Source organism: Cebidichthys violaceus, unplaced genomic scaffold (genome assembly GCF_023349555.1).
Source record: "Cebidichthys violaceus isolate CVI_PGR_0920_01 unplaced genomic scaffold, fCebVio1.0.p SCAF_17, whole genome shotgun sequence".
NCBI classification, from domain to species: Eukaryota; Metazoa; Chordata; class Actinopteri; order Perciformes; family Stichaeidae; genus Cebidichthys; species Cebidichthys violaceus.
The window spans coordinates 14,317,188-14,331,754 of record NW_027176340.1 but is presented as its reverse complement, the minus strand read 5'-3'; the positions used below and the strand labels follow the sequence as shown (position 1 = coordinate 14,331,754).

The 14,567-nt window shown below is 45.2% G+C and overlaps 1 protein-coding gene across 1 annotated transcript; it reads left to right on the top strand.

Moving 5' to 3' along the window:
* Positions 1-822: 822 nt before the first annotated feature.
* Positions 823-4,053, top strand: arpc4 (actin related protein 2/3 complex, subunit 4). Its single transcript, XM_068711794.1, has 6 exons — positions 823-909; positions 2,362-2,480; positions 2,580-2,691; positions 2,847-2,942; positions 3,108-3,278; positions 3,555-4,053. The coding sequence occupies exons 1-6, from the start codon at positions 907-909 to the stop codon at positions 3,558-3,560; spliced, it is 507 nt and encodes a 168-aa protein (XP_068567895.1). The 5' UTR covers positions 823-906; the 3' UTR covers positions 3,561-4,053.
* The last annotated feature ends 10,514 nt before the right edge of the window (positions 4,054-14,567 follow it).

Sequence of the window (14,567 nt, the reverse complement as noted above, 5' to 3'; positions counted from 1 at the left end):
CTGACTTTAATGTCAATAGAAGTCAAATCAGCCAGAATTATGGCAAACTTTTAAAGGTCTGCATGGCCTTGAAGAACACAGCCTTGCACTCATTGCATTTCCATGTGCCATAGTAGGACAAGCACAAGTTTAACTAATATTAACAAGAAAATCATGTATGCACAATTCCCTGGGCCCTGGGTTTGTGTATGCTGGCTCACTGTTATGGCTTACTGGGACACTTGATGGAAGTGAGTCATTAGTGTTGCTCCTGTGTGTTTAATGCTATGACAATTCCAAAATGTCTTCTATGAAAAAGGTCTATTCCCATGGATGTTCAAGCGGAATAAAGCAATTTTGGTCAGGATTATAAAGTTTTATAAGTGTCCCTGCACAGAGCTACATTTCTGTATGCTCCAAGAATCGAACAGAAATTACATCTGTGGCATGTTTATAATTGAGAAAAGTAATTAGCACTGGCATCCAAAATGAAAACCTGACTCCCAACTCAACATCATTCAATTGTTAATTGTATAAGATGTTGACTATGTGCAACTCAAAGAGCTCAAAAAACTCAAACTGAAAAATAAAATAACCTGTTAAACAAATATTTGATTTCAGTAATAACCAGGTAGACTGGTATTGCACGTTTTGTCTCCAATGTTATTCTGTGGTTAGGAAAAAAACGGAATTATTCGTCTTTTTCTTTCATTATTTTGATAACATGTATTGCTGATTCATAATAGTTGACGCTTAAATGTTATTTTTAAACCTCGGTGTTTTATTTTTAATCTTGCTAATTGTGCCCAAAACCTTCTCACCAGAAGCAACCCGGAGGCATAGTTGAGTTCCGGTATGTTCACGGAAAAACCCTGACCAACAAGTGCAGCTACTTCCGCCTTTAGCCGCATCTCGTCACACAGAGACATGGTAAGATAAATTAAGATGTAACTTAATGTGCTGATAAACCGACACACTTCAAACGTTACACATGTCCGACCGTGTCGATATTGAGCCGTATCCGTTTCTCGGTTACACTGCAGGTCGGGTTTCTTCTAGGTTTATTTGGACTAGCTAAGCAGGTAGTTAGCTCACAGGCTAACGTTAGCCGTTTTTTTTACAAGCTGAATGACAAACCATAGAATCCTACTTCGTCATTCAGCTGGTGATGCACACTATTATCATGATGACGTGTGAGGTGAGAGTGATCGTATCTCCTTCGTAATATTGTGTTGCTCAATAATGTAGAGTGATGGACACATCTGTGGAACTAGCTAACTCTGGACCCAAATTAACTGATAACTCAGTGGTGTTGTGTTGCATCTGGAGCTGTGTAGTCCCTCAGCTTTATGTGTTGTTTTTTAGTGACATTTGGAGATAGTCGTGGAATCATATGTCACATGAGGGATAAAACTTCTTTGTAGATACTTTATTTTTAAGGACAGGCAATGTTGTTATATATTTGCACATTCATCTGAGTCCAAGTTTTGTGAGATGGGATATTTGGAGTTGGGCTCTTCTAAAATTAGTAAAAGGCTTGTAGCTATGTTTTTTTTAAATCATATTGTTAATAGTATTTCAGTATGTGGCTATAATTCTTTATAAATCCAACAGACACAATCTTTTTTGCTTAGGTGTGGCCAACTTTTATTGTCCATATAGGTAAAAATACATCGTTTAGGATCTAAGATAGGGGATTTTCTCTTTGATAATTGTAGTACAAGAACAACTTTCTCCCAAAATACTTCGAGTTTTGGGCATTTCCATGTCGTGTGAAAAATAAGGCCATTCTCTTTATCACAGTGCCAACACATGTCATTATTATTCAGTTTGTTATTTAATTCATTCCAAACATTTGTCTGTTGTGTCTGAACAGAGAGTGAGTATGACTGACTGACTGACAGACAGACAGACAGACAGACAGACAGACACAGAGAAAGATCCGCTCTATAGAAAACAGCAGAGAAACAAAAACACTTGTTGACCGGTACGGCAAAATGTGCCTCTGGTGTGAACAGCCAGGCTACTGCTTGCACTATTGGCATAGTGCGGCGCTTCCGTGCCCAGTGTGAACCTGGCGTTACAGGACGGGTCGGGGCTAGCTGTTTAGCATGCTCATAATCTCTGTTAGCTGAATACATTATATGGTAGACCAAGAGAGATATCTAAATATGGTTTTGTGTCAAGAGCACTTTCCTGGCACCATGGAGTTAAGATGAATTGCTGGTTGGGTCATGTGAAGTCTCAACAGAAACAACCAGAATTAGACTGTGACCCAGTGAAGTGAAATCAGGGAACAGTGTGTATCGTACCTACCTGTAGAATCAGGCTTTCTTCTTTAGGAATGTTTGTCATCTACTCTTTCTCGCTTTCTTCCCTCAGACAGCTACCCTGCGCCCATATCTAAATGCAGTTCGTGCTACCTTGCAGGCCGCCCTCTGCTTGGAGAACTTCTCCTCGCAAGTGGTGGAGAGACACAACAAGCCAGAGGTGGAAGTGCGGTGAGTCTGTCACCCAGCAGTGCATGAAATCTGAGTTTCACCTCTCTAGTGGACTGATAGTGTGACAAAATTAATTGTGTGTGTTTTTCTCACTTATAGAAGTAGTAAAGAGTTGCTCCTCCAGCCCGTGATCATCAGCCGTAACGAAAAGGAGAAAGTTCTGATTGAAGGCTCCATCAACTCTGTCAGAATCAGCATCGCTGTCAAGCAGGTCGGTCAGGCTGCTGTCTGGGTGCCAATGGTTATGTGTTTAGACCCTGATACAAAACTGATGGATGCTAAGCTAATTAGTGATTAATATGATTGATGTAAAAATTAGAACTGTATCTGTTATCCTGACCAAGTTTAAATATTCTGCTGCTGCAGGCAGATGAGATTGAGAAGATTCTGTGCCATAAATTCATGCGTTTCATGATGATGAGAGCGGAGAACTTCTTCATCCTGAGGAGGAAACCAGTGGAGGTGTGTTACAGGGTCCCCACACGTACTTATTCAGTTATGGAAAATTGATTAAATGAAAAATGATTTGTTGCAGGTAGTGGGAACCTTGTTTTACATTAGCGTCAGTTATTTATGTTTAAAGTTTAAAATACTCTTTTTTCCCCCCCATCTATCTTCATTTCACAGGGCTATGACATCAGTTTTCTCATCACCAACTTTCACACAGAGCAGATGTACAAACACAAACTGGTGGACTACGTCATTCATTTCATGGAGGAAATTGACAAAGAGATCAGTGAAATGAAGCTGTCCGTCAACGCCAGGGCTCGTATTGTTGCCGAGGAGTTTCTCAAAAATGTAAGTTGTAGTTATTAAAAATGTTTCTGTGTTTCAACGCTCACATTGATGCAGCATTATGCACAAGTGGTTTAGTTTTTGCATTATTTTTACCTTATTATCTGTGTTTTGTATGGTGGGACATTGATTTATGTCATATATTATGCTGTTATTTTAGGGCTACAATGTTATTAAAGTTGTAGGTGATTGAAGTAACAGTAGAAGAACGTTCATATAATTTCTTCTGTCTTTTTGATTTACTGTAGCTTTGACATTGTTTTTCTTGTACTATTGCAGTTCTGAGAGAGAGAACCATGGAACACATTTCTTTTGCGATCTTGGCAGTCACTGTGGAGCTTTCACACCGCAGAGCAGAGAGGAGGCGATCTGATCAACCACGAGAAGTGGAGAAACATAAGACGCTCAGTAAAGGTGTACTGGCAAATGGGGTTTTACTCTTTAACAGATATAAAAATATGGATTTTTGTATATATCGACATTCATTTCTGCCTTTAGACCATTAGAAGTCAGGGCAGGTCCTTAAAAAGCTGTTTTCAATATTCACGAGCACATGGTAAAATGGATTTGAATTGAAATGCTTTTTTTAATATATAATATGAACAAATTTAATATAGCTATGTTTTGTTATGACCTTAAACAACGAGGCCAATCATTTGGTGCACGTTTCTTGTATTGGTACAAAAGTCCACAAAATAAACCCTTTTGAAGATGGAAATAATTAAAATAAATATACTTGCTGAAAGTGAAGATAAATAAAAAAGCATTATTCTTTGTATTTCTGTGATTACTTTTTAATTTTTTTTAAAGGTCATGAAGCATTAACAGCAGCTCTGTCTTTACCCCAAACATTGAAGATGTTTTGAGATTTTGACAGCTGGAGACAAACAAGGCATTTGGAATTATATTTCCAGTACAGTATATACAATATCAAATGTATAACATTACATAAAAATGTTTCTTCAAAGAATGACACCGTATACTTTATGTTTACACACAGATCTTACATCAAACAAACATGTGCAGTTTGCACAGCTCCAGGCAGGCATTAATTTGAAAGATAAGAACATTGTTCAATTAAACTCTGCCTTTTTAAGTGACAGATGTCACAAAACGATGCACTGCCACACCCACCTGCAGGGAAGGCAGCCAAACAGGCAGATAGGGTCGTCACACAGACTTATGACTGCAGAGTTCATCAATACATTTCATTGCATGTCTTAAAAACTGAATCCCCACAAAGTCCATCACAAAGAACACTGTTTTGGTTTAAACGTATGAGGAAGGGCCTCCCAGGATTTCTGATTCCGGAACAGAAGCTACATTTTTGTATCGGTTGCATTTACAATTCTATTTCCATCTTCTGTGATGAAAGGATTTGATCATAACCTCTGGAGTGTATTAATATTTATATAAATATCCCTCTCCGGGGAGCCATCACCTTAATGTGGTGGAGATGTTTGAGTGCCCCCATGACCCTGAGGGCTATGTTGTCTGGAGCCTAGAGTTCCTGGTAGGGTCTCCCATGGCAAATTGGTCTCAGGCGAAGAGCCAGACTAAGAATGGTTCAAAAACCCCAATGAAAAAACAAAGAAGAGTCGAGGAAGCCCAGGGCCCACGTCTGGAGCCAGGCCCAGTCGGAGGGCCCGACAGCGAGCGCCTGGTGGCCGGGTTTGCCACGGAGCCCGGCCGGGCACAGCCCGAAGCAGCAATGTGGCACCCCCCTCCTCTCTATCCTGTGGGCTCACCACCTGCGGGAGGAACCACTGGGGTCGGGTGTGCTGCCCCATGGGTGGCAGTGAAGGCCAGGGACCTCGATGGACCAAACCCAGGCGGCAAAGGCTGGCTCTGGGGACGTGGAACGTCACCTCTCTGTGGGGGAAGGAGCTGGAGCTAGTGCGGGAGGTGGATCGCTACCAGTTAGATCTGGTGGGGCTTACCTCTACGCACTGCATCGGTTCTGGAACTGTACTCCTGGATAGGGGTTGGACTTTTTTCTTCTCTGGAGTTGCCCAGGGTGTGAGGCGCCAGGTGGGTGTGGGGATACTCACAAATCCCTGGCTGAGTGCCATTGCGTTGGAGTTTACCCCGGTAGACGAAAGGGTCGCCTCCTTATGCCTGCAGGTTATGGGGGGGAAAACTCTGACTGTTGTCTGTGCATATGCACCGAACAACAGTTCAGAGTATTCGGTCTTCTTGGAGACCCTGACTGGAGTCCTGTATGGGGCTCCAGTGGGGGACTCCATAGTTCTGCTGGGGGATTTCAACGCGCACGTGGGCAACGATGGGGATACCTGGAGAGGCATGATTGGGAGGAACGGCCTCCCTGATCTAAATCCGAGCGGTCGTTTGTTGTTGGACTTCTGTGCTAGTCATGGATTGTCCATAACGAACACCATGTTCGAGCATAAGGATGCTCATAAGTGTACGTGGTACCAGAGCACCCTAGGCCGAAGGTCGATGATCGATTTTGTTATCGTATAATCGGATCTGAGGCCGCATGTTTTGGACACTCGGGTGAAGAGAGGGGCGGAGCTGTCAACTGATCACCATCTGGTTGGGTCAGAGGGTGGGGGGAAACTCTGGACAGACCTGGTAAGCCCAAACGGGTAGTGCGGGCAAACTGGGAACGTCTGGAGGAGGCCCCTGTCCGGAAGATCATCAACTCACACCTCCGGCGGAGCTTTTCTAGCATCCCTGTGGAGGTTGGGGGCATCAAACAGGAATGGACGATGTTCAAAGCTTCTATTGCCAAAGCTACGGCGGTGAGCTGTGGTCTCAAGGTCTTAGGTGCCTCAAGGGGCGGTAACCCTCGAACACCATGGTGGACACCGGTGGTCAGGGTAGCCGTCCGACTGAAGAAAGAGGCCTTCCGGGATATGTTATCCCGGAGGACTCCTGAGGTAGTTGCAAGGTACCGACAGACCCGAAGGGCTACAGCCACTGCCGTGAAGGAGGCAAAGCAGCGGGTGTGGGAGGAGTTCGGATTAGCCATAGAAAAGGACTTTCAGTCTGCACAAAGGTGTTTCTGGAAAACCATCCGGAACCTCAGGAGGGGGAAACGGGGAAACATCCAAGCTGTATACAGTAAGGATGGGACTCTGTTGACTTCAACTGAGGGGGTAATTGGGCGGTGGAAGGAACACTTTGAGGAACTCCTGAATCCGACTAATACGCCTTCTACGGCAGAGCCTCACCTGTCATCATGACAAGTAAAAAACAAATAATGCTAAAATAAAATACATATTAATATTTCTCTACTGATCTGTGCTATAAATGTAATTAATCTATGAATAGTAGTTATCTAGGAGAACGCAATAAATAATGAATTAAAAAGTAGAATACATACATTCGATTTGAACCAGGGCTGCTGAGGTAAGACTTGGCCTTGGTGCAAGGGGTGCTCTACCAAGTGAGCTAACTGGGTGCCCCGGTTTTTATTTCATTATATTTTTATGATGCTGCTATACACCTGAAAAGGTTTGTGACCGATATCTTTTGTGACCTAATGCTGTGACAATTCTGTCCATGGACTGACATGCAGATAACCACCTGGCAAAGTACTAAAGATCGCTTCTATGGTAGTTCTGCTACCTGAATGTAATGTCAAGGTCAGCTATGACCAGGAGGACATATTATTCGAGAGGGCAATGACCAGCGACGAAGCTGTGAAGCAAAAAAACTCCACCACCAGTTAAGTAAACAGAATCCAAGCAAAGCAGATTTACGGAGCGAGCACTTTCAGTACCATTTGTAAGGTTGATGAAGACCGCTAACTGTGGGATGCTATCTCTTGAATCGTGAAGAGGAATGCACGCCTTAAGAAAGTCTAGCAACTGATTTACTCATGAGTGAGACGTTTGTGTTCCTGTTGCGTGGCCCTGACATGAGTTTCCAGTGAAAACATCTTACATGATGCAGATATCTGAGAACTACTCACAGAGAAATCCTTTAATAGCCCGCCGATGGACATGAGTTGTGAGAATACACCAGTACGCCATGGAAGAGAGTTGCCGTTATGGCAGCTGAGCATGCTTATAGTGATGAGGTCAGCGATAACCAGGGCATTTGCTTAAATTAGGCCGGCTTGATCTTTCTTAAGGACTTCATGATTGTGCTGCTAAGGAAAACTGAGCATGACATGAATGAGCGTGCCTTTTTGCATGAAGTATTTAATTTGCTTGATTGAAAATTAAACCATGAAACAACCATAATAAACTCCCTGACAACTGTACTTGTAGTTACGTAACATGAGAGCCTCAGAATGGGGACGGCTACACTAAGGTACTGATGAGAACCTTGCAAATTCCATCTAAGTAAGCCTGCAACACTGCAGACGCTGCATATCTAATACTCTTAGGAACAGAGGGTTAAATACGTCCTAACTACATGCGTCTCCAATATCCCTGCCTAAAATGAGCCATATAGATACCGTAGTAAATTAGGTTAATTGAGGCCCGCTGCTATTACCGAATATACTGTAATAGTACTTCCATTGAACAGGGAACGCCAAGAAAACGAAGCATCGTTACGGATTTGACACAACCTAAAACTACTGACGACCAGCCTGACCGTATTTATCAGATTGAGAAGACGGTCTAGTTCCAACCCGTGGATTAATGTCTTTACCTTGATTGTTGAGCGACTTGAAGTGAACGAATGCGGAGTGCATGAAGCTGCAGTCACGAGGAGCCGGCGCTGAGGAACGCCGGTATGAGCGTAGGGATTTTCGGCCCTGTGGCGTGCATCGATCGTTTGCTGGATTTAGCCTGAGAATGCGTGGTGCCGAACAGGTTGCTACCGGCACAGCGTGACCCGGAGTAACCAGTGAAATTCCCGGCAGGGAAACGAGAGGAGGAAGATGCTTTCTCTGCTGAGAAACTGGACGGCTTTCTCCTAAACGCGAGACTGGAAAAGTAATCGTGGACGTTTTACGATCCCGTCGAATCGTGATGAAAACGCACGGACACTGGCCTGATGGAGTGCACGCGTAACGGCAACCTGAACGTCATGGAGGGTTGCGCAACAGCAGCATGAACTACTGAAGGTAGAGAGACGGTCATATTTAAAGACAGACAGCGGTAAAGATGATAGGCTAATGATGTCCTTGTGTCGTTGTGCTATTGGCTAGAGAACAGCTGATCTAGACAGCTGATATCATGATTGACAGCCCCAAACAATAACAACAAGCAAGTAATGTGTGCATGCATGAGGAGTGACGGCAGATGTATGGTAAATAAGCTTTGGGCTTAGGCATGCATGAGTATAGTCTTCCTGTCTGAACTTATGCTAGAGCTTCATATGTGTTTGTTGTTCTCTTTATACATCCGTGGTTGTTACACAGATTATCGCGGAATCTCACGATTTTCGCGGGTGGTGCCAGCGAGTGCTCCCCTTCTGAAACGCTCCTGGTGGGGCAGATCGCTGGGGCAGATTGGTGGGGCAGGTCGCGGCGCACACACTCCCGGTGGAGTCACATATGTACCTTACCTATGTGTGTGTAAATAATGCTGATATGAAAAACAACCAGTAGTCAATGTGCAAGCTGCCAATTGAATGGTGATTTAAGCTACTCTATTGGGTTCATATATTTGTAAATCTGACTTATGTAGTGTCAGTGCCTCACCAGCCACGAACCTCACCGCACGTCACTGCTCGAGGCAGAGCTGGAGGCTGATAGGGGAGCATCATCAATTTCCCTGGTGGAAGTCACTGAGGTAGTCAAACAACTCCACAGTGGCAAAGCCCCAGGGATTGATGAGATCCGTCCAGAAATGCTGAAGGCACTAGGTGTGGAGGGGCTGTCTTGGATGACACGTCTCTTCAACATTGTGTGGAGGTCTGGGACGGTGCCTAGGGAGTGGCAGACCGAGGTGGTGGTTCCCCTGTTCAAAAAGGGGGACCAGAGGGTGTGTGCCAATTATCGCAGTATCACACTACTCAGCCTCCCTGGTAAAGTCTACTCCAAGGTGCTGGAAAGGAGGGTTCGGCCGATAGTCGAACCTCGGATTGAAGAGGAACAATGCGGATTCCGTCCTGGCCGTGGAACAACGGACCAGCTCTTCACTCACGCAAGGATCCTAGAGGGGGCTTGGGAATACGCCCATCCGGTCTACATGTGTTTTGTGGACCTGGAGAAGGCATATGACCGGGTCCCCCGGGAGGTACTGTGGGAGGTGCTGCGGGAGTATGGGGTGTGGGGGCCACTTCTGGGGGCCATCCAATCCCTGTACGCCCAAAGCGAGAGCTGTGTCCGGGTTCTCGGCAGTAAGTCGGACTCGTTTCCGGTGAGGGTTGGCCTCCGCCAGGGCTGCGCTTTGTCACCAATCCTGTTTGTGGTATTCATGTGTAGCAGAAGGGAGCTTCTATCAGTCGCTGGGCCTCGATTGTGTCCCTTTAATTACAAGGCCACCACTAGCCAATCACGGTGGGCGGGCATCATATAAATGCGACGGGGTATCCCTTTAGCTCACCCCTGACGTCAAACGCGTGTCCCGCTTCCGGTCTGCCGGACTTCCACCGCTGTTGCAGACGATCTCTGGGGCTCCCCTCGTCCTGCACAGGTGACTCACCTGCGGATCTGTGTTGGTGAATCTCGATTAGGTCCTGATTGTATTATATTATGGTATTGTGTTAGTAACCGCGTTTTGCTTATATAGCCGCTGGTAGCAGTGCTACGTGCCCTCCTCCCCGCTTCAGGAGCAGACGAATATTGCCTGATCGGTAGGTGGTTTTAATTTGCTAGTTTATATACTTTGGTGTCAATTATTATTATTTTATTAATTTGATGTCATCCTGTATCATAGGGGACATTACGGCTGGGTTCGAGCAGAATGCTTCCAGAGAGCGGCTACAGCTAACCCGGCTCACATTTAAGGAGCGCTGCTGTTTTGCCTCCGGCTGTTTCGCCTACGGCCGTTGCTTACCGGTGTTTGGCCTACTGAGTTCCGTTTACCCTGTTGCGCTGCGTCACCTACAGGGTCTGACGCTGATCTTACACTCTGGCATTTGATTTATACCCATTGGGTAGCTGATCATCCCCCTTACTGATCAGTTAACTTGAGTTATTTTTGTGTTTTGTCTTTTCTTATTTTTCCCTTTTTGATTTTCCTTTTTTTTTGAGAACCAGAGCCTTGTGTAATTGTGTTCCCTGTCCCTGTAGGAGCTGCTACGCCTAGGTGGTGGGGTTGGTGCCTTCGGGTGTTGGTGTCTCCCTTCGTGTGCTGTGTGGGTTGGTGTACCCCTGGTTCGGAACACTCATGTGTGGTTGTGTGTGTGTGAGTGTTGTGTGCACGTGTGATCGGGGTGCCTCCTCTTTTGGGATCCTCACCTGTAGTGGCGAGGTGGACCACTGGCGAGGTGGACCAGGTGCCGCAGCCCTACACCTCCCTTCTAAGTAAATGTATACGGCTCTTTTATTAGTACTTTGTGTCTAACAGTATCGATGAACCACTGTTTTATAATAATAAAGACTAAGTGTTTGAAATGCTGTGAAAACGGAACAGATAAACATAAATGAGAAAGAAAAACCGCAAGAGAGTAAACAAAGTAACACAGTGCCAACTGAAGTGGAAAGTCAAAGAAACAATGACAAGACAAAACCACCGAAGCCAAAACAGTGGGATCCCCAAGTTGACTTCAGTCACTTAAGTGATGCCCAAACAGAGACTGTGAGACAGTTACTGAGAGAGGAGTGTCATGCGTTTGCCTACAATGAAAATTACATTGGTTTAATTCCTTCATTGAAGCACCACATCACTTTACATGACACGACCCCAGTAAAGAAAACATACATGTCTGTTCCCAAGCCGCTACACCAGGAAGTCAAAGAATATCTGCAGGACCTGCTGAATCGGGGTTGAATAACTCAGTCACGTTCACCATATGCATCACCAGTCGTATGCGTTAGGAAGAAGAATGGAACATTGAGGTTGTGTTGTGACCACAGGGAGTTGAACAGAAAATCAGTCCCTCATTGACATCCAATCCCCAGAATACAGGACATGTTGGATTCTCTCACTGGCAGCTCGTGGTTCTCAGTGCTGGGTCAAGGGAAGGCCTATCATCAAGGATTTGTGGATGAGGAAAGCCAGCCCCTGACTGCGTTCGTAACACCCTGGGGACTCTACCAGTGGATGAGAATGCCATTTGGATTGAGTGCAGCTCCAGCAGAATTCCAGAGAAACATGGAAGAGTGTTTAGTTGGCTTGAGAGATGTCATGTGTCAACCATACCTGGATGACAACCTCGTCCACAGCTCAAATTTTGAGGACCATGTCCAAAACATGAGAACTGTGTTACAAAGGTATCAGAAACACAGGATAAAACTCAGTCCACGCAAGTGTGAAGTGTTCAAAAGGAAGGTGAGATTTTTGGGACGTGTTGTGTCTGCTGAAGGCTACACCATGGATCCAGCGGAAGTAGCCCCAGTGCAAGCATTAAAGGAGAAGGTGCCAGCGACAGTTCGGGATTTGAGAAAATTGCTCGGATTTCTCTCTTATTACCGAGCATACATACCAAACTTCTCCAGAATAGCAAAGCCTCTCTACCAGATGCTCTCAGCATCTCCTGAGAAAACAGTGCCTGAGGAGTCAAAGAACAAGCGAAAGGGTGTCACCGCTATAAATAAAGGTAATCTTCCACCGAACACTCCCATACACTGGACACACAGTCACCAGGAGACACTGAACTTCCTCATTGATAAACTGATGGAGCCTCCCATCCTGGGGTATCCAGATGTCACGCATCCCTTCGTTCTCCACTGTGATGCCTCCCAGGATGGGTTGGGAGCGGTACTATATCAGAGACAAAGTGGCAAGATGGTCGTCATTGGTTATGGCTCAAGAACACTGACTCCACCTGAGAAAAATGACCACCTGCACTCAGGGAAGTTAGAATTCTTAGCACTAAAATGGGCCATATGTGAGCGTTTCCGGGATTATCTGTACCATGCACCTCACTTCATGGTGTACACAGATAATAACCCCCTGACATCCTTTCAACAGCTAAGCTTAATGCAACAGGTCACAGGCGGGTTGCAGAACTGGCCGACTTTGACTTTTCCATTAAGTACAGACCAGGAAAGCACAATGCTGATGTAGATGGCCTCTCCCATATGCCATAGGACATAAATTAACTCATGGAACAATGTACAGAACCAAGTGAACCAAGAGGTGATCAGTGCATCTGTTCTGGGAGTTATGATGCAAAAGGACACTCCCCTAGCCTGAGGAACAACGGCTCACGTAGACACACTGAACTTACATTACGTTACGGTCATTTAGCAGACGCTTTTATCCAAAGCGACTTACAATTCAGTATCTATCTACACACCGTAGACGCCGGTACGGGAGCAATTTTGGGGTTAAGTGTCTTGCTCAATGACACATTGACATGAGACTAGTAGAGCAGGAGCCGGGGATCGAACCACCGACCCTGCTCGCCACTTAGCCACGGTCACCCCGTGAACTTAGTGAGTGATGCAAATTCACCTACTTTAGCCAAACCACTAACACCAGAGCAGATTCGAGAAAGCCAAAAGAGAGACCCTGTCATTGGTCGGGTTCTGCAGTACAAAACCGACAACCAGCTCCCTTCCAGGACAACTCTTAAAACTGAACCTGCAGATGTAAGAGTCTTACTGAGACGGTGGCAAAAACTGTATATCAATGATAATGGGATTCTCTACAGAAAAGCAGGAGATAAATGCCAGCTTGTCCTACCAAATGAACATCAACAGACAGTGTTTCAAGAGTTGCACAAGGAAATGGGACATCTGGGGGTCAAGAGGACACTAAACTTGATCCGGGACAGATTGTTTTGGGCCCGTATGCATAGTGACACTGAACACTTTGTGACCCGTGTGTGTGAGTGTCTGAAGGCAAAGCGACCACTCAAAGAAACTAGAGCCCCTCTGGTATCCATTGTGACCACACGCCCATTTGAGCTAGTCTCAATAGACTTTTTACATTTAGATCCTGCAAGCAAGGATTTGAGTACATTTTGGTAGTAATGGATCACTACACTCGCTTTGCGCAGGCCTATGCTACAAAAAACAAATGTGCAAAAATTGTTGTTGAGAAACTATTCAATGATTTTGGCCTTCGCTTTGGGTTTCCAGAGAAAATCCACCACGATATGGGAAGAGAGAGGAGCAGTGAGAGTCCTGTGTATGAGGTCGTACCAGAGGGAGGAGGCAAAAGTCGTGTGTTACATAGAAACCTCTTACTTCCATGTGGTAGCCTGCCTCTTGACAAACGTGAGACAGACCCAAAACAGGAAAAGAGGGGAAAACGGACACAGACAAGAACAAGGCAACAGCACACAAACAGACAAGTGGACAGTTCAAACAGTAAAAGCAGCGGAAATGTTGAGCTGGTGTGCCGATTTCCACACTACCAGCAACCAAGTCAGAGAGCTGTAGGCAGAAACCCAGATGCAGAGCCATTTGTACCATATCTGGGTCGTCAAGAGAGAGTGCCACAACAAGAGGAAGTGGAAGCAGACATCACGGACAGCACACCAGGGTCAGATGTTGACAGTGCGGCTGAACCTGGAGAGAAACTACAAGAGTCATCAGAGGAACCAGCCTCAGAGGAAGATGATCCAGAACCACGGCCTGCAACCAACTACCCCCAAAGGGAGAGACACTGACCAAAGAAATTGACCTACAGAGCTTTGGGTGAGCCAACCGTGGTGGAAGTTGGTGTTGAGAGCCTACAAGTGAGTATGTCTCCAGCCTACAAAAGACTGTGGCGACCGTGGATAGCACTGGACATAGAAGTAACCAGTTAGGGTCACATTGATGAACTGTAAGAGGGGAAACTATCCAGTGAGAACAGAGTTGACTTGTAATGTAAACCTAAGGGACTGGTAACAGACTAAAAGAACTGAGGCCGAAACTTGAGTTCTGTTACACTGAAGTGTTGATCTGAAAAGATTTGAAGGTTACGGTAACTGAAAATGAATGGGGTATACTAACTGGACTGTACACTAAGATGAATGGACACTACTTGGTGAACTACAAGAGTAATGACGGTCATGTGAACATTAAATGTCAAAAGTTAGAGTAATACTATGTTAATTCAGAAAAAACGAATAAGTCAATATGTTTAGTGGAACCGCCCTTTGATAACTACATGTCAGGAGACATTTAAAATTGAGGGAGAGAGTGTGGCACAGCAAGTCATATGTCGTTCAGAAAGTACAATAATTGTTTGGGGTGGGTAATGTAAGTTAAGAGCGTTTATTATGTTTCCTATGTGTTTATGAGGAGGGAGTATTCATTGTAGT

Excerpts from the sequence above, each read along its gene's own strand:
- arpc4 (XM_068711794.1), top strand. Across the intron at positions 2,481-2,579 it reads AAGCCAGAGGTGGAAGTGCG|AAGTAGTAAAGAGTTGCTCC; the intron begins GTGAGTCTGTCA and ends TCTCACTTATAG. Across the intron at positions 2,943-3,107 it reads TGAGGAGGAAACCAGTGGAG|GGCTATGACATCAGTTTTCT; the intron begins GTGTGTTACAGG and ends TTCATTTCACAG.